Source organism: Protopterus annectens, chromosome 2.part0, assembly GCF_019279795.1.
Source record: "Protopterus annectens isolate FY-2018-M chromosome 2.part0, PAN1.0, whole genome shotgun sequence".
Taxonomy (NCBI): domain Eukaryota; kingdom Metazoa; phylum Chordata; order Ceratodontiformes; family Protopteridae; genus Protopterus; species Protopterus annectens.
The window spans coordinates 805,499,463-805,520,675 of NC_056728.1; the positions used below are offsets into that span (position 1 = coordinate 805,499,463).

The 21,213-nt window shown below is 41.5% G+C and overlaps 1 protein-coding gene across 2 annotated transcripts in view; it reads left to right on the forward strand.

Moving 5' to 3' along the window:
- PTPRD (protein tyrosine phosphatase receptor type D) overlaps positions 1-21,213 on the forward strand; it is a 6,523,893-nt gene that overhangs the window by 5,969,825 nt on the left and 532,855 nt on the right. For both annotated transcript variants that reach the window (XM_044061085.1, XM_044061086.1), the window contains one exon: positions 1,215-1,348. In XM_044061085.1, the coding sequence (XP_043917020.1) occupies positions 1,215-1,348 (134 nt within the window). The remainder of the gene's footprint in view (positions 1-1,214; positions 1,349-21,213) is intronic.

The window sequence follows — 21,213 nt, forward strand, 5'->3', positions numbered from 1 at the left end:
TCTGGTAGCATATGCAACAGGAATGCCAGGAAAAGCAATTTCAAAACAGGCAATCTCAAAATGGATAGGAAATTGCATTAGATTTTGCTACTCTTTTCATGGAAAGACAACTCCTGAAAATATCAGGCCTCACTCCACAAGAGCTACAGCCACCACTACAGCTTTCCTTCGAGGAGTGGCTACCAAAGACATTTTAGAAGCTGCTACTTGGAGCTCTGTGCATACATTTGCCAAGCATTATAATCTTCCCTTATACTCTAGATCCCGAGCAGGTTTTGCAACTGCTGTTTTGCAAGGGATCTTAACTACACCATCTTTATCTTAGTACCTTCTCCCCCAGTTTGGCTATGGTATTCTACCCATATGTTAGGACTGCAGATGCATCCTTGAAGGACATAGTACAGTTTTGTACCTACCATAAATGTAGATGTCCGATAGGTATGCATCTGCAGTCAGGATTACCCACCCTCCTTCCCCTCTGTGGTATTCCTAGGGTATTTACCCCTCTTTTAGCTAGCTGGGGGAATCTGTTATGGTGTATTTGTTTGTATATATGTATATATATTCTTATATGGTTTGCTCTCTACTGTTTGGCATTATTTGCATTTTTCCAAATTTAGCCTTCCTAGAGGGCACCTGGCATCTGGGGCAAGAAACACTGAGGAAAATGGCGTCGGCTGATGCCTTTATACCCAATACACAGCAGCTATGACGTCGGGTGAAGTGCGACATCAGCCGAGGCCAGACCCAGACTTTGGAATCCGGCTGACCGAAGGGCTGCCTGAGGCAGGACAACCCATATGTTAGGACTGCAGATGCATACCTATCGGACATCTACATTTATGGTAGGTACAAAACTGTACTTTCTCTTTCCATGGGGGAGGTTAGGACCGTAATAGGAAAATCCCTCATGGCTGCCTATATGATTGATCCCATGACCAGGTCTCACCACAGATCAACAAGTGGGCTGGCATGTACACAGAAGAGTTCATCGATTGCTGGCAATGGAGAGAGAAGTGATATATGAAAAACAAAAGGATCAGCTTATCTGAGATATAATAGTGTTGTAGTAGCATGGACAATACCTGTATTATATTGTGGTATGTTATATACATTTTCTTAATGCCTGTATTTAGTTGGGTATGTTGCAGATACATACAGAAAAAAATCAAGGCATGAAGACATTTATTAATCTGATTTTTATATTCCTTTAGTTCCAGGCCAACCTCAAAATTTTAAGGCAGAACCTGAATCAGAAACCAGTATATTGCTGTCCTGGTCCACCTCACGCTCTGGCAACGTTGTGGAATATGAACTTTACTACAAGGAGGGGCCATCTGGTGAAGAGGTAATTTGAATGGCTTGTGTTCATAGGTTAAAAAAAAACCCACTAATCTGTCATTGATTACCAGTTGTCCAACAGGTGATGTTTAAGATAAAATGTAGTCAGCCATTCAATTTCACGTAGTGATCCTGAACCCCAAGCTTGAAATTCATTTGTTTTTGAAAACCACTGGAGGTTTGCTGTTTATAGATCTTGTTTCTTCACAAGGAAAGATACAGTTTGGATCTTGGGCTGCATCATTTTGGATTGTTTATTTTGTAGTATTTATTTATTTTTTTAGTTTTAAATCATCTGCTTGGATAAAAATGCCACTTTTGATTTTAGTCTCTGTAGGACTGTGCTGCTGAAATTTGCATTTTAAGACTTTTCTCACACTTGGGTCTGAGAAAACCGCATGCTTTTCTTTTGAGGGCTCATGTTCAGTGAATAACAGGTGGAATTTGTTCTTCAAATGGCTTTCTTTTTGCACAAAATCTTTGCATTTTCTAGCTGACATATTTAGGGACACATTTGCCTTCTGTTAGTGAATATTGTGATGTCATATGCTTGAACTGCAGGGATGCATCTTCTTTGTTCTTTGCTGCTGCCTACAGTTTACATCTTGGATCTTGACTAGCATTCTTTATTTGAAAAATTATTCCATTCACTAGTAAAACGCGTGAATTATCTTTGTGTTCCTGAAGTTGTCTTTTCAGCAGCCTGGGTTTGCAATGTCTCTGATGCTTTGGAGAAGAACACAGTGTAAAAAACTTAGTGTATGCCAGTGTGGTTACCTGAAGCAGAAGTCTTGAAAAAGGTGAGGTGTTTTTCACCAGTGTCAGGATCACAGCTTTGGAAGACAGCCAATGGAAGTATGGGCAAGCTAGCCCCATGCTTTTCCCCAGGTATGAATCAGATCAAATAGGTAAATTATGGATGCTTAACACCATGAATTGTCCAAAGATTTCTCCTTTCATATCTACAGGGTAGACAGCCTCTGACCCTTCACAGACTTTGAGCTTTCATTTGATTCTCAGAAGACTAAGCTTGAATTGGTCATTGTTTGATGATGCAGAAAGACACAGGAGGTGTGATTCTCCTGCAGCTACCTTTGGGGTGAAGGTGTGTCCTTAAGGACTAAATGCCAACAATCACTTGTTGGAAATAAGTGGCCTTTCAACCTACTTATGTGGAGCAGTTCCTTGATTCCCACATTGAAGGCTAAGTGGTTGAACTTGGGCATCTGGTGCCCATTCACCTCATGTGTGAGGTTCATAAGTGAATAATAAGATAACTGACCTGAAGGGCCAGTTTATGCATAGCCAGTAACCCAAAATCAGAGTCAAACCTTGTACTTTCTGTCTATAAGGCAAATACCTTAACCATTATGGAAAACCCACCTCCAAGTAGTTGTTGCCTTGCAGGTGAAGTTTAAAGAGGTGCTGACAAACCTGGTGTGCCTATTAGACCTGTAAACATCCAAAGGGCAGAATAAATTAGAGCAGTTTTTTGATTATGATGCAGTTTGTCCTTAGATCTGAAGAATACATTAGGACTATGTTTGAATTCTGGCAGGGTTTGTCCACATACTTGCAGACATACACCATTACGGGTACTACCTAACTTCAGTGTATGGCCCTGTGAATGCATCCATGAGCAGATGCAGCCTCTGCCAGGTCTTAGTCTTAACTAGGGACTAGTGGCTTTGACCTTCATGGTCTCTAATCTTATGCCTGATACATAAGTTGAGTACAGCAACCTCTGCTGGAGTTACTGTGTGTGTGTGTGTGTGTGTGTGTGTGTGTGTGTGTGTGTGTGTGTGTGTGTGTATGTGTGTGCGCGTGCACATGTGTGTATGTGGGTGTGTGTATCCATGTTGGTCTGTGTGCCTGTGTGTGTATGTATGATCCTTGATGCAGACATGAATAACAAGGGTTACACTCCCCATAGCTCCCATTGTATATCTTTGTTTTGAAGAGATGCTTATACTAATTATGTGTTTCTTCAGTGGACTGGCATCTGGCTGTCTTTTTATTTTTTTCCCAAGGAAAGCTTAACCATTTCTAATGGATTCATTGTTTCATATGTATTTGCTTGGCATGCAGTCCAATAGACCACTGTGAGGCCTAGACCATTTTCCCAGTTGCCCCAGGGGACTGTCTGGTTAAATGACTTGCTTAATAGCCAAATAGAGGATGAGGGAATCGACCTCTGGACTGAAGGCAGCCGTTTGTTACCACCATGTAGTTTTAATCATCTGTACTAATTACCAGAAAAAGAAAATGATAAAAGGATAGGAGCCCACAAATGCAGAACATAATTACTAGTCCATTGGTTTAACCAGTTAGCCATCTCATTAGGAAGCACAAGGAATCCTGAGTCATCCCCATACAATATGTTTTTGGGGATTCTATGTTTGTGACCTAGAAGTTGCCAGATTCCAGTCCTCCTGCTTCTGTAAGGGCTTCCTATTGGAATTGAATTGTACCCTCACAAATCATCTAAGAGAAAATTCCTGTGCTATGTCGATAGTCCCTTAAGTATCCCAATGATGACAGCACTTTTCTGCTGTGTTGTCACACAAGAATGCCTGGGTTTTGTACAAGGTAAGCAAGGAAATATTTGTCTATGCTACTTTGAATCTTAGAGTCCTTATTTACCTTGTCTGTCCCATTGTAAGTCTTCTTTGTTTGTTGTTGTTGTGAAGAAATGGTTGGAGTTTCTGAACACTGTCAAAAAAACAAAACATAGTTGACCCCCATAGAAAGATTTTTCATAACAGATTAGGTAATGATAATTATTTCTTAGTTTGCTCTCAGGTAAGCCCATTTTCCTCAATTTGTGTTCCAGCTACCAATAAATTATTGTAAGATACAAAGCTTTTGAAACTACCTGCTTTCATATATCCTTGCTAGCAATGATCATAGTTGAACTGGCAGAAACCGAGTGTGTTATGAGTCACCCCACTTGCTTTGGATTATTTACATGTGGTCCTAAAGAAACTTCTCCAGAAAGGGTATCAAGATCAGTGTTAGAAACACTCCTTAAATTTGTTTATTGAACCAATGCATTGTTAGATACCTGAATCAGGAGAAAAAAAAAACAAGCTGAAATGGAAAAGAAGTCATGATATGACCTGTAAATGGGCTGATCCTCGATCTTTATTGTGACTATGACCAGCTAGAAGACCGAATCCAGGGGGTTACCTCTTTGATGGACCCCAGAAGCAGTAACTTGACCAAAGCATAATCCTTCCATAATCATAAGGAATGCTTTTGAAAATGTAACAGACTTATCGTCCGCCACAATATTGAAAAGATTGAAACATAAGTAGCTAGGGTGGCCGACCAATTGAGTCAATGAAAAGATGTTTTAACGTTTTGAGAAAAGTCTTGAAACTACATTTAAAACAGCATATAGGAAGGTATCTATAGTTTGATGCTTTGCCCACGTTAGGCTTGAAGGATTTAGTCATCCTTTTGAGACTCTGCGCTACAACCAGAACTCCACCATTTCACAATCTGTGAATACAAGGGACGCTGGGTAATGGAAATACTGATCAAAATGTCAGCAGCCAAATGGGCATCAACGTTATTGAGCCAGATGTCAGTTAAAAACATCAGGTTGTTGCCATGCAGCAAGTCAGAAACTATCACTGTCTCACTGTGGATGGAGATAGCATCAACCATCAAAACCCAATGCTGGACCTGTGGATCACTGGTTCCACCTGTAATCCTTTTTTTATATCCAGGCTTCTTGTGTACTGTTCCAAAAAACAGGACTCTTGACTGTAGGTAGATTTTCCACAGGATGGATTTATGTTGCCTTAATAGGGATCAACCAACATTGCACAGGAGGCCCAATGAAAGAGAATACTTAGCATCTCCCACCCCTGCCACCCCTATGTCTCCATCAGGACCACCAGTTGTTCCACAGTAATGGTGCCAGGATATTAGCAGGATCTTAGAATGCAGAAGTGGGTGAAGGACAAAAGGAAACAAGTGTTATGGTAACAGCTAAACCCAGAACGAACAGTGTAGATGCCCACACAAAGTGGATAATAAACAAATGTACAACTAAATAAATACAACTCTGGCTTAACAGAAGATAGAATATAGTCAAAATAATGAAAATAAAATACGTTGGCAAGTGAGATGCAAGCACCAAACAGATCAGTAATCTGCAACTTGTTAAATAAAGTTTGTTTTTAATTGTTTAAATGTTAAGCTTGACTATAATGTAGCATGAATAAGGAGAACAAATGAAGAGCAAGTAAATTCAAGCCCTGTGCTGTAAAAACACATAGTCTTGCAGTCCAAGTGTAAACTCCGAATGTGGTGTCACAGCACGGTAAAGTAATAGTGCCCAGTTAGTAGTGAAAAAACAGAAGTGTAAACTCCAGGTAGTATTCATCCATTTAGTAAACTATAAGTAACCAGTAGGCCAGATCAAAAGTAAGGAACATTTCCAGTGTCCTGCACCACAGCTATAGTCACCAAGAATTCGGACTAGCAGCAGATAAAAAGGCTGCATTTGTCAAAAATGCCACACTATTGTGTAGTTGCTAACCCAGAAATGTGTGATTAAGAGTACTGAAGTTCCTCAGAATTGTTTGCTACTTCAAAAATCAGACCTTTTGAGAAGCTACTTTACTCAACAGAACTACCCCTTTCCCTCCTGCCACAGAAAAGGACAAATTGCATTTCAAAGGCAATGGATACACAGAGTTTGTCCATTAGCTCTCCATGTCCCTTTGCTGTATTTACCAACCTGCTCAGGTTATGGTGGGGGGATGGATGAGTGTGAGCAGGATAACAGTGTGTAGAAGTTCATCTTGATATCAGCACCAAAGCCATTACATTCTTTGTGTGCCTTGGCTTTGCCATGGTGTACGGTCAACCCCACTGTACTAGACAGATGTACTGCTGGGCCCCTGTAGGTAGCTGCAAAGAATTTGATATCAGCATATGCTTTCAATTCAGAGTTTTAAAACTATATTTTTTGCTTTTAACCCAAGGTTCAGTAATGCAGAGGTGATATACTGTATATGTACACACACATAGACACACACACATATATATATATAATTATATAGGGGTGTGGCAGTGACGCCCCACAAGAGGGATGCAGATGAGTGCTGCTCCTTGTGCAGAAAATGTGATGCAGTAGTCAGAACGAACTTTTAATTTATAACATTGTTTTGTAAATTCAAAAGATGTACATGTGATTTCCTGTTGGTATGCCATATTTTTTGCTGCAAAATGCTGTCTTTTGGTGCCTCCAGTGCCACGGATCTTCTCCAGATGTTACATGCTGTCTGAGGTAACACAGGTGTGGATACAAGTGCTCCTTTTTTTTTTAACTTAGATTACTTTTCAGTGCTATCCAACTTCAAAAATTGTGTTCAGGAGTTCAAAGATCTGTCCTCAGTGGTTATGACACAAAATGAATTCAGGCTTGCCTTCTATTATGCCTTCTTGAGCTCAAGACACGGACAGCTTCACAATCCCATTGATACATCTACATTTGAGGATCCTTTATTAAATGGCTCTCTAATATTAGCTGCACAGCTGTCATTTCTTGTCAGGTTTTGTGCTTGTTCATAGGATCATAGCATCATAGGAGGTTACTAGGCTAATGGTACCAGGGCCCTTACAAGACTAGCCAAGTTCATCCCTTGTTCCCAAGGGTGTCTGGTTCAAGCAGACACTAAAATCAGTACCTATTGCCCCTGGCCAATAGGAACACAGGTGGAACCCCCGGAGTAAATTTCCGGTTACCCATCCAGGCATCCAAATTATGCTTAAATAGGGCTAGCGAGGGCCTTTGTTTAACACCAGTAAGAAGCTTATTCCAAAGGTGGGGCAACCTCAGTGAAACAAATTTGTCTGTCCAGCAAGTTTAGTTGATGTCAAATATCAGCTTATGGTCCTTTGAGCGAGTGACCTGCCTGCCATTTGACTTCCAAATGTGCAGCATTTCCATTAAAACTGGGTCAGAGATTGCTCTGTGTACGCGCACAAAATTGTTATGGATGCTTGTTTCTCTGGAATAGCTGGGCTATGACCCCCCCTCCACCAGGAGATGTTTTTTTTTCTTCTGTTTACCCTCTATGATGCAGTCAAAAAATTGTGCTTATATCTCTGGACAGTTAAAGTCTGGTTTGGGTCCACCTTGGTGCAGATCTGCTTTTTATTATTGAAAAGCATCTCCACTCCTTGTTTGTTAAAGTTGAAATTAGTCATGCAGCTCTGCAATCTGTTGTAAAACCATAATTCCAAGTGGTAACATTACAGAATCAGGCCATGGCTTGGTATCTGAACAAACAAGGTGGAGGGGAGGTCACTTCTAATCCTTCCACAGTGAAATGGTGCAGAAGGGTAGAGCAGAGTGAGCAGTGGACTCTTGTGGTCCTTGTGTGCCTTCTCAGTCATCTCTCATCTCTTGGTGAAGGTTTGAGTAGAAAGACTAAAACTTAATTTTATTGTGTTCCATGTAGAAAAAATTATTCTGAGTTTAGTTTATTTTGTATGAAGTCACTTTCCTGAATCATCTTCTCTCCACTAGATCAATAAATTGAAGTGTATATTTTTTTTATTGCATTCACTTTAATGTAATTATTCACTTGGAAAAAATCTATTTCAGTCTTGCTGCAATAACTTTTACCCTTAATGTGAATTTCTAGTATTTTTTTGGGGGAAATATAATACATTTAATTCTTATGACTCTATTTATTTGTTTATTTTTGTTAGGCAGATTTTGGCAGTTCTATGTTGTAATCTGTGAATTATGTGGTTTATAGCCATCTCCACTGCCTAAAGTCCTGACTATGATTCAGGCTACCTGAGTCTGACAGGGTATCAGTCTCTTGCTTAAGCTGGCATGGGGAAGGAGAGGAGAGGAGAGAAATGACGTCACTATTGCTTGCTCCCCTCTTCTTGATAAGAGGGGTGAGAGATGTACGTGAGAGGTATTCCACTGCCTGCATTGCCGGTGGTGATATTAGAGGTCAGGAGATAGTATAATGCTCTCAAGCTTTTGCAGGTGTGTTCAAGGGGAAGTGTCACCCCCAAAGACAAGACAGTTACCTCACAGCATTCAACTGCACTCCCCACATGCAGTATTTGGATGAAAGTTAATTATGTCTGATGTGTTAAAGCTTAGAAAGAAACATTTATCTGCACAAGAGTGATGGTACCATGCCTTGTTAAGCTGCCTCTCACCCCTAGGAAAATAAATGAACTATGAGGCTGTTAGCCTAAGGGGAGCAAGCAGTCCCACTGAGCAGCTATGGGTGAGGCTGTATGAACAGATCAGACCAGGAAAAATTAGAAGCAGTTTGCAAATTTGTTTTTACACACTTTAAACCAACAAGTTTCAGTGTGTTTCACTGTTTGTTACAGCCTAGCTACATGGTTTTGGTGTGAATATAAATTTTATACTAGGTTATTAAGCTTTTGTAAGGTTCCACTAGCTGAATAGTCTAAGTGGAATTATAATAAGTGTGATCTGGCCAAATGGTCCTTATCTCAGAATAGTAATAACATTTTAAGTTTTTAATCTGCCATGTTTGTATGGTTTGGTTTTATGTTTTGTAGTATGGCTTGAATTTATGTTTTATTTAAGACATAGGCACATATGCACATGCGTGCGTGCATGCTCACACACATACACACACACACACACACACACACACACACACACACACACACACACACACACACAAACACACAGATGTGTGTGTATGTACATGTCTGTGAAATACACAAAAAAAGTGTTTTACAGGGAGCAAACCTTCCTACACACCCTAATGTGTGGTTTTGCACCCCGACATCCACACTGCTTACATATACCAACTCTGTGGCTGCACTATCATTGAGAAAGGGGAAATACCTGGTGCACTTACACACTCACACGCACACACACACACACACACACACACACACACACACACACACACACACACACACACACACACACACACACACACACACACATTCTCATATCTACAAGGTAGATGTTCACTCTGCCAAATGCTCCTTTTCTCAACGCACTGAACTGCTGTGTTGTTTTACAAAACATGTCCTTTGCTGAGTGGTGGGTTTACCAAACACAGTATAGCCAAAAGTGCTGGTGATGTTAGGGTGGTGCTATTGATTTTTGTTAAAGATTGTGTGTATTAATGAGAAAACTTTCAGATATACTAAGAGTTTAGGCATTAGGGGTGGGAGTGTGTGTGCAAGTATTTGCATGTTAAAGTTGGAATAAGGGCTTGGTAAGGGAATAGGTTTAGTTTTGTGTGTGTGTGTCTTCGTATGGGTAGTGGCCCATCCTTACACATGTATGTTACCCCTAAACAAAACCCTGAATGTTACCTCTCAAAAAATCCTTCCACCAAAAGTACCACTGTTCATTCAAAATGTGTGCAGAGGCAGTGCCATGTGTTTTTTTTAATGTTTTTATTTAAGACTGATTACAAAAGGCGACTGTTTCTTTTTTTTTTTTCAGTTTAACATGAGGTATGAGTGGTTTGGGAGATTTTTTTTTCAGGCAAGGGAGGTTTCTATAAGTATTTCTCAGATTTTTGATGCTCAGGAAGTTATGGGTTGGGATTAATGACTAGTTTTAAATAGCTTTACACACACACATGCAAGCTTGTGCTTTCATTTGGTACTCCTTGAAGAAATTGCAAATTACAAAAAGTTTGTGAAACATGGTTAAAGAACAATGACTGGAAATCAGTTCTATCATGGTATAAATGTTTTTACTGTAACATTCTAACAAAAAATCTAGTGGATGTGTTATGATAGGGATTAAAGATAGCTAAGAGATCTGCGATTATTGCATGTTCAACGATAATACCAATACTATAGACTGTGTAACTGTGACATTAAAGACAACCCTGGAACATATAACAATTGTTGGAGTGTATAGACCACCAAAGTCAAGTGCAGATGACCTAAAGGAATTCATACATTTCTTACATGAAACACAGGAGGAAAGAATAATATTAGCTGGGGACTTAAATTTACCAGAAACAGACGGGAATAATATTGATTCAACAATGTTAATAAGGAAATTATTCACAGCATATATTCAGGAACAACAATTGCTTCAGATTGTTAAAAACCTACCAGGGGATGGAACATACTAGACATTGTTTGTGTTCCCAAATAAATTGCTGTAATTTCGAGTCAAGTTTTACCACTATTGCTGTGCAATGATCATGGTGATCATGGGGTTATCGATGTTAATGTGTTGCTAGATAATTCTGCCAAACTGAAATCTAAGCCAATGCACAGAAGGTTAGTTACAGATTATCTTCTTCTTCTTTTGGCTGCTCCCATTAGGGGTCACCACAGCAGATCAACTGTTTCCATTTCTTCCTGTCCTCTGCATCTTGCTCTGTCACACCAACCACCTGCATGTCCTCTCTCACCACATCCATAAACCTTATCTTAGGCCTTCCTCTTTTCCTGTTACCTTGCAGCTTCATCCTTTGCATCTTTTTCCCAATATACTCTGCATCCCTCCTCAGCACATGTCCAAACTAATGTAATCTTGCCTCTCTGGCTTTGAGTCCAAACCTTCCAACCTTGGCTGACCCTCTAATATACTTATTCCTAATCCTGTCCACCCTCGTCACACCCAGTGCAATTCTTAACATCTTCAACTCTGCCACATCAAGCTCTGACTCCTGCCTTTTTGTCAATGCCACTGTTTCCAACCCATATAACATAGCTGGTCTCACTACCCTCTTGTAGACCTTTCCTTTCACTCTTACTGGTACTCGTCTGTCACAAATCACTCCTGACACTCTTCTCCACCCAATCCATCTTGCCTGTACTCTTTTCATCTCTCTTCCACACTCACCATTACTCTGAACTGTTGATCCCAAGTACTTAAACTCATCCACCTTCGCCACCTCTACTCCCTGCATCCTCACCATTCCTCTATCCTCCCTCTCATTCACAAACATATATTCTGTCTTAGTCCTGCTGACCTTCATTCCTCTTCTCTCTAGAGCATATCTCCACCTCTCCAGGGTCTTCTCCACCTGTTCCCTACTCTCACTACAGATCACAATGTCATCTGCAAACATCATAGTCCACGGGGACTCCTGTCTGATCTCATCTGTCAACCTGTCCATCACCATTGCAAATAAGAAAGGGATCAGAGCTGATCCTTGATGTAATCCCACCTCCACCTTAAATGCATCCGTCACTCCCACTGCAGACCTCACCGCTGTCACACTACCCTCGTACATATCCTGTACCATTCGTACATATTTTTCTGACACTTCCAACTTCCTCATACAATACCACAACAGATTATATGGAAGCAAAATAGTCATTATGTAAAACTAACTGGAGTGAAGTGTTCAGTGGAAAACCTGCAGATGGAATGTGGAAAGTTTTGAAAGAGAAATTGTTTGAGTGCAAATAATCCAAAAAAATTGTTTAACATCAGGATCTAGGCATACAACATCAGGGGGATATATTTTCTTAAGAACAAGATATCTGATTAAGGTGAGAGACCAAAAAGATAAGAAATGGAAGAGAAGTCAAACTACAACTTTGAAAACTGAATTAAACAAGGTGGACGAACAGGTTAAGCATAGTGTGAGACTACATCAAGAAAATTTTGAAGAAAATTTATATAAAGATATTGAGCATAATAGGAAACCTTTTATAGATACATAAAATGTGGAAGGAGTAAAGACACGGAAATTGATAAACTGCGTACAGATTCTAAAATTTATTCTCAGACACAAAAGATTATAGATATATTTACAAAATCGTATGCAAAACAATTTGGCTCCAGAAAAGGGGTGATAAGTTGTCCGAGTGACATCCAGGTATCTTCAGATACTGGAATCAAATTAGATTATATTGAAAAAGAACTGTGCAAACTGTTCCAAACAAAGCACAGGGAGGAGATGGGATTAGTAACAATGACCTGAGAACACTTCAGCAAGAACTTACAGTACCATATGTCTGTTATTCACTAGGTCATATAAATATGGGGAGATTCCTCAAGACTGGAGACATGCGCTTATTAAGCCCATCATATAGACCCTTAAATCTACTTTCATGCTGTGGAAAAATAATGGAGAAGGTAATATTGGATAAGTTATTGTCAGAATTGGATAGGTTGGGACTTGAAACCTTATATCAGCATCCATATGCTGAAAACAGATCTACTATCACCTGTAACATGATGTTCTACAACTATAAACAGCTATGAATGAAAAATTGTGCTGTGATGTAATTTATATAGATTTAACTTCAGCATTCGACAGGGTCATACACAAAACACTGATCAATAAACTTGTACAACTGGGTATTGATGTACTCTTGATAAGATGGATAGCTGCATGGCTTACAGATAGAACATAGCAAGTATCATACAGCAACTGGACAGGTGAAATCCTTGGTTACAGTCAGGGTGTCCCACAGGGCTCTGTCCTAGGCCCTTACTTATTTAGATTGTATCTTTCAGACCTTACATTTTTCATCTGAGGTGTTCTACAGTCTATATGCAGACAACCTGAAAATGAGTAAACTGATTACACGTGTTACTGATAAGGCATGTCTGCAAAAAAACTTGGCTACGTTAACCGTTTGGGCTCAGGAGAATAATATGATGATAAATACAACAAAAACTAAGCATATAAGATTTGAGAGACATAAACTGAAAGGTGAATATTTAATGCAGCACACAGTGAATGAAACTGTAGACTCATTTAAGGACCTGGGTATATGGATAGATTCAGCTATGAGTTTTTCTAATCATGTCAACCAATTGCTTAATGATAGTTATAGAATTATAGGTTGTATAAAAAGATTTATAGAGTCTAGGAAAACAAAAATAATGAAGTCATTGTTTGTTAGTTACATTAAGCTCAAACTTGAGCATGGAATAACAATATGGAAACCCTATAAGAAAACAAGCACAAGTAAACTGGAAAGAGTACAGCAGAAAAATACCAAGGGCATCCATGAATGTGAAAATTTAAGTTATTATGAAAGACTAAAATATCTGAACTTGTACAGTGTCTCTTACAGATCGGAGATCTTATTGTGAATTTTTGGGGTTAACAAAAAGTACTAGAAAATCATCACACAATCTATGTAGAAGATTCTATAGGAATGAGAAGTGCACTAATTGGTTCTCTGACAGAGTAGCTGATGCTTGGAACAGACTAACAAATTACATTAAAGCAAGTACTAGTTTACATATTTTTAAGAACAGCCTGGGCACTTATTATGGGAACAAGTGTTTTGGCATATTGGCAAGCCAGAACGGCATTAATGCCCATGCTTGAAATATTTCTATGTATATGTGTGTATGTAGCCCTCCCACTTCCCTCACTTTATATAACAAACTCAGAAAAGTGGTAAAAGTGAAGTTAAAAGCAAGCTTGACATAGTAATTTTGATTATTTGCCAAGTTACAGTATTTATAGTTTCATAGATGTTCTTCGTCTCACATTGCTGCAGTCATAACCTGTGGGTAGTCCGCTGTCCTTGGTCGGCCCGAATACCAAAGAGTTAGGCTGGCGTCGGTCACGGGCGCCTGGAACTGACGTCAGTACGTAGTAGTACTTAAGCGCATGACCGACGCCATATCCCCAGTCTTTCTTGCCGCGTGGTCCGAAGCAGAAGCAGCGTTTGCAAGTGCCGTTCAGCGTTCTGAAATTTTCAGTTTTCGAGTTTCAGACCGAAGACCAAGTTGGGCTAAGTACCCCGTTGGGGAAAATTTTTGTCTTTTCTTGCCTCAGTTAATCCGGATGTCAGAAAAAGTTAATAATTGTATTTCTTGTGGGAAACAGATACCTCATAGGGACTATCATTCTCTCTGTATTCCTTGCTTAGGGCCTGAACACGACGTAGTTGGGTGTCGCTTTTGCGCTAGATTTAATAAGCGCACCATTAAACGCAGATTAGACTGTGCTAGGCTTGTTTTCGGTAAGCGGTGTAACTACAACATGCCGTCGGATCCTCCGACGCCCGCTACCGCAAAAAAGCGTAAAGATAAATCCTTAAGATCTAAACCGGATGAGTCGTCCGTTGCGGACGCCGGTTCTATGGAATCTACGGTTGAATCTGTGGATCCAGCCGAGGTCTCGGCTGAATCCCAGGGGGAACCTTTAATTTTACAGGAGTTGGCCTCTCAGGAGTTAGGTCAGGCCGAGGGTGCTTCTCAAGTTTCTGTGGTTCCATCCTTACAAAAGGTTATTAGGCCTTCTACTTCAGTCACTAAAGGCCCTGCTAAGGCTAGACCTGGTATTTCTGGTACGGGCCACAGCCCTGGTTCTTCGGGCTCTGTTCCTAAAAAGCATATGTTGAAAATGGCAGAGGATTTGATTACTTTGATCAGGGGTTCTATGCCCCCTCCTGGGAAGAGGCCTAGGGTGGAGACAGATTTAGAGGGAATAGAACATTCCTCAGATTACTCTGAGTCCTCAGCTGAGGATTTGCAGGATTTTCCTCCCTATTCTGATTCGGATGCAGAGGATTCCTGTCCTTCTGCTTCACCTCCAGAGGATTTTTCCTTTTCTGAAACCTTGCATTCCATTTCAAGTGGGAAGGTCAGGATTTTTCAGATTCTCGTAAGAGGCTTAGGGAATTTTTGTTTTTGCCACAACATAGACCTTTGGCAATTCCCCCTGTTTTAGATGTTGTTCAGGATGTTTTTTCTGAAGCTTCCCTTAATCCTGATTCTTTACCCCCTGCCCCTGTCAAGCCAGACAGGTATTACAGAGTTCCAGAGGCACATAAATATTTGTATAAGAGCCCTAGAGCTGACCCGGAAACTATTATCCAAGGGCCTAAGGGTGTCAGGGCTTCTGTGGTTAAGAATCCAGTTCCTTTGGATAAAGATTCTAGAGCATTGGATAGGTGGGGTAAAAAAGTGTACACCTCTTCTCGTTAGCTATGAGGGCTTTAAATTGCCAATTCCATATGCTGAAGTATCAGAACTTTCTGTTAGGTCAATTGAAATCTAAGGTAGATGCTTTATCTGAGGGTATAGAGTGTAAGGAATTGCAGGACTTGGTTCATGCTTCAGATCAAGTTGGTAAACATTCCCTGCAGTGTGGCTTCGATGCCCTTCAGGCTTCTTCCAGGGTAGCTGCTACTGGTTCAGTTATTCGTAGACATGCCTGGCTTAAAGATCAGAATTTGTCAGAGCATGTTAAAGCTCGGATTTTGGATGCTCCCCTTCAATCTGAAGTTCTTTTTGGTTCCCCTGTGGAGTCAGTTTTGAAAAAGATGGAAGACAAGGCTAAGTCTATGCAGACAGTTAAGGAATTTTTGCAAGTGCAGCCCCCTAAGTTTAGCAGGAATTGGCCTGCAAGAGGATGGTCTTACCCTTCTTCAGATTTTCAGTCTAAGGGCAGGTCTAGACGTGGTAGGGGCAGGGCTCACGCTCAGGGTTCTTTCAGACCTAGGACTTGGAGTTCTCCTGCACAATCTTCTGGTGAAGGCAGGGGTCAGCATTTTCGTAAACAGACCCAATGACCTGTATCTCCAGCTGCCAGATCCTTCCTTTCTGGCAGCTCCTCTAGGAGGAAAGTTGGCACTTTTCAAGCAAAATTGGCATTTGGTCACCCAGGACAAATGGGTGCTGGACATAATAAATCAAGGCTACAAGTTTTATTTTCACACTTTTCCCCCTTTCAAAGGCATGCCGGATGTACCTCCTCAGCAAAGGCTGGAGGCTCAGGAACAAATTTCTTTGCTTTTGCACATGGGGGCAATCCAGGTGGTACCTCCGTCAGAAGAAGGCCTAGGGTTTTATTCTCGTCTATTCCTAGTGTCAAAGAAAGGAAACACTTGGAGGCCAATTTTGGATTTGTCCATTCTCAATACATACCTAGACATTCCAAAGTTCAAGATGTTAACATTACAGCAACTTCTGCCTCTGCTAGGCAAAGATCACTGGATGGTAACTCTGGATCTCAAAGAGGCCTATCTTCACATTCCTATCAGGCCCAGTTGCAGGAGATTCCTGCGTTTTCGGGCTGGCACTTCTCATTATCAGTTCTCTGCATTGCCCTTTGGTTTATCTACTGCGCCCAGGGTGTTCACAAAGGTTCTGGCTCCTGTAATAGCTTTCTTAAGACTGAGGGGAATACAAATTTATCCTTATCTGGACGATTGCCTGATTCTTGCTCAGGACAAAGACAAGTTACTTCAACAGCTACAGTATGTAATGTCAGTTTTAAGGTGCCTAGGGTATTCTGTGAACGAAACAAAGGCCAGTCTAGTACCCTCTCAGGACATGTGCTTTCTGGGTGTGAGACTGAATACAGCCTCTCAGATGGCTTTTCTGACCCCGGACAAACAAAGAACTCTTCATCTATATTTCCAGCAATTATCAGTACTGTCCAGGCTGACTGCAAGGACAGTCCTTCAAGCCTTGGGGTTCATGGCATCTTGCACTCTGGTACTTCCCAATGCCAAACTGCATATGCGGAAGCTACAATGGTATCTCAAAAGTGTATGGACTCAACACTGCCACGATTTGGACAATGTCATTCCAATAATACCTTGCATCCAGAAGGAATTCTTGTGGTGGGCACAGGAATGTCACCTAAACAAGGGACTCTCTGTGACCCGAACAGAGGCGAGTCAGATCTTAACGACGGATGCCTCAGACCTGGCTTGGGGAGCACACTTCAATGGGAAATGGATTCAAGACACGTGGCCTCCCAAACTACAGCATTTGCATATCAACATGAAGGAGATGTTAGCAGTCCAGTTTGCCCTGATGGCTTTCAAGGGCCTACTTCAACCAGGACAGGTGTTGATACAAACAGACAACACTACAGTCATGTGGTACATCAACAAGCAGGGGGGGACCCATTCTTACCCTCTTTGCAGACAAGCTATGATATTGTGGGAGACTGCTCTGGGTTTGCACATCACTCTTCAAGCACGGTTTCTGCCAGGAGCACAGAACTCCCTAGCAGATGTATTGAGCAGACAAATTGTGGATCCCCACGAGTGGAAATTGGATCCTCAGGTATTTCAACAGTTGACAGTGGCTTGGGGAACTCCAGACATAGATCTGTTCGCTACTCCTCTAAATTTCCAACTACCAAAATTTTGCACAAAGATGGTTCACCCAAAAGCTTGGAAAGTGGATGCTCTATCTTTCAGTTGGAACAACCTTCACGTCTATGCTTTTCCTCCTCTGCCTCTCCTTACCAAGGTTCTCTTGAAGGTCAGGCGGGACAAGCCTTGCATGATTTTAATAGCACCAGATTGGCCACGACAGCACTGGTATCCCCTGCTAAGGAGTTTAATTCAGGAGCCTCCTTGGCCTTTGCCACAGCTTCCTCACTTGTTGTCCCAGTCAAGCAGTCATTTACTCAATGTCAGGGTGCAGTCCCTGCATCTAACGGCCTGGCGTATTCTGTTTTAGAGCCTGTGGGTTCTCAGCTTCCCCAACAGGTTTTAGATGTCATTTTGGAAGCTAGGCGGCCCAGCACTAGAAAAGTTTATGCTGATAAATGGAAGAGATTTTTTCTTTGGAGCACGACAAAGGACTATGATGTCTCGGTACCTAATTTGAGTTTTACTCTGCAGTACCTTACTGAATTACTAGACAAGGGTTTGTCATTTTCCTCTGTGAAGGTTCATGCTGCAGCTATTTCTGCTCACTATGATTGTGACCCTCCTTTATTTTCTCACCCTTTGTTTAAGCAATTTCTTAGAGGGGCAAAAAATATAAGACCCCCACGTAGAGCTCCTACTCCTTCCTGGGATCTCAATTTTGTGTTGGAGAAGCTTACTTTGCCTCCTTTTGAACCTGCAGCTACGTCTGAATTAAAGTTTTTGTCTTGGAAGACTGCATTTTTGTTGGCCATTACTTCTGCTAGAAGGGTATCTGAATTGCAGGCTCTCATGGCAGTTGAACCCTTTCTAATATTCCATAAGGATAGGGTTTCTTTGCGTACTAACCCTACTTTCATGCCAAAAGTGATTTCTAATGTGGCCCTGAACCAGTCTATCCATTTGCCTACCTTTTATGCTGATCCCCAAAATAAGGGGGAAAAAATCTTGCATTCTTTGGATATACACAGGCAATTACGTTATTATTTGAGCAGAACTAAGGAGTTCAGACAGACTCAACAGTTATTTGTTTCTTTTGCTTTGGGTTCACAAGGGAAAGCTGTTTCTAAGCAGACTATTTCAAAGTGGATTGGTAATTGTATTGCTTTTTGTTATTCTCATCATGGGAAGGATGTTCCTGCTGGGATTAGACCTCATTCTACTAGGGCTACTGCCACTTCTACTGCTTTTTTGAGGGGTGTAGCTACTAAGGATATTTTGGAAGCAGCTACTTGGAGTTCAGTTCATACTTTTACTAAACATTACCATCTCCCTCTTTTCTCCAAGTCCAGTGCTGGGTTTGCCACTGCAGTCTTACAGGGCATGTTAGCAGCCCCTAATGCTTTTTAGTTTGCCAGCCTCCCTTTTCCTTTGCTTTGGGATTCTACCCACAGGTTATGACTGCAGCAATGTGAGACGAAGAACATAGTACAGTTTTGTACCTACCATAAATGTAGATGTTCGAGGATCCACATTGCTGCAGTCCTATTTTCCCTCCCTCCTTCCCCTCTTTGGTTTGGGGGTGTTGTTGTTGTTGTTGTTATTGTTCCTGGGGGATAATTGTTATTTTTCTCCTTTTGTGGCTCTGGCCTTTTCTTTTAAGGCCTTCTGACATCTGGGGCAAGAAAGACTGAGGATATGGCGTCGGTCATGCGCTTAAGTACTACTACGTACTGACATCAGTTCCAGGCGCCTGTGACCGACGCCAGCCTAACTCTTTGGTATTCGGGCCGACCGAGGACAGCGGACTACCCACAGGTTATGACTGCAGCAATGTGGATCCTCGAACATCTACATTTATGGTAGGTACAAAACTGTACTTTTCATAGTATAGTACTAGGCTATCTGCCCTGGGGCATTTGTGAGCCTAGCCATAGTGATGTGGCTTTTGCCACCCCATGAAATGGTACAAAAATGTACAGAATAAATCTAGAATACTGTGCCTCTGTCTAGTAGTGACACAATGAAGGTCCCCTTATATAATAGAATTAGTTTACTGTGCCCCTGTCTAGAAGTGACACAGATGTGACCCCTGGGGTAAACTTACGATCTCCCATCCACTCATCAAGATTTCTCTTGAAGAGAGTCAGTAAGGGGCTCTGCCTAATACAAATTGGGATCCTGTTCCAAAGCATGGGAAGCCTCTGGATTATGAATCTATCCCTCCAGCATGTCCTATTCATACTTGTGCCGAGGTTTAAGTCTTTAGCTCTCGTGGTCCTGATGGATTTGGATTTTCTGAGGTGGAGCATGTCCATCAGATCCTGATTGGACATGGCCTTGTACATCAGGCAGAGATCACCTCTGAGCAGGCGGTATGCTACTGAATAGAGCTGAAGTTTCTTTAGTCTGGCGGAATAAGACATATGTTGGAGACCCTTGTTCCTTTTGGTGAGGTACTTTTGTGGTCTCTCCAGCTGTTGCAAGTGCCGGGTGAGGTACATACCAAATGGGGCATTGTACTCAATCATGGGTCTGATGAGGGAGGAATATAGGGGTACAATGACATCCTTGGATCTGGATGTGAATCCCTTCATGATGAGGTGTGCAAGGTAGAATGTTTTTCTAACCACTTTGGCAACGTGGGTGTCAAATGAGAGGTCGTTGTTTACTTGGGTCCCTAGGTCTCTGATTACTTTTTCTGTTCTCAGTGGGTTGCTGTCTATGTGATAATGTGTGGGTACTTTGTTTTTTCCAAAAGGGATGACTGTACATTTTTTGGCATTTAGTTTAAGGCCGTGACTACGGCACCAGTTGTCCGTTTCAGTGAGGCCTTTTTGTAGGATGTGTGTGTCTGCTGGTGTATCGACTATAGCGCCTAGTTTGCAGTCATCTGTGAACTTTGTCAGCCTCAGCCCTCCCATGTTTGCTTTAACATCTGAGAAATAAATGCCAAACAAGAGGGGTCACAGGACAGATCCCTGTGGGGCACCACTTGTGACTGGCTTTGAGTCTGACATTGCTCCAGCGATTTTAACTTTATGGGTTCTGTTCTTTAGCCAGTTTGCAACCCATCTAGTGACATAAGGGTTTACTTTTAAGCTGTTTAGCTTATCTATGATGCCTGAGTGGGGTATTGTGTCGAAGGCCTTAGCCAAGTCCAGGTATGCTGTATGGACTGCTTTGCCCTCATCAATGGCTCTAGTGACTGTTTCGAAAAAGTCAACCAGGTTTAAAAGGCAGGATCTGCCCTTTACAAAGCCGAACTGGGTGGGGTCAAGTGTCTGTAGGTCCCCTATGTCTCTGTTTATGAGTTCCATAATGATTCTTTCCATAGCTTTGCAGACCAGGTTAGTTAAGCTTATGGGGCGGTAGTTTCCAGGGTCTGTAGAGGCATCCCCCTTGTGGAGTGGGACCACTGTTGCTGTCGCCAGTGTTCAGGTACATATCCAGTAAGGCTAAGGTTAAATAGCATTTTTATGTGTGGGTTTAGCTCCTCTTGGAGTTCACATAACACGCACCCCGGGATACCGTCAGGTCCCATTGATGCTGTGTTTTTTGCTTTGTTTAGGGCGGTTCTCACTTGGACATCTGAGATGACAGGAAGATTACATTCAGCTGGGATAAGTATTTCTTCTTTTGGGGGTGAAGGAGGTGAGAAATTTGCACTGAACCTGTCAGCCAGAATGTTAGCAATATCTGTGGGTTCAGTGTATCTTTTGTTGTTGTGAACCAACTCTGAGCATATCTGAGGGTTTCCACCAGGTTTCTAACATAGCTGAAGAAGGCTTTGTGGTTATCTTTAGTGTCCTTAGCGATTTTTCT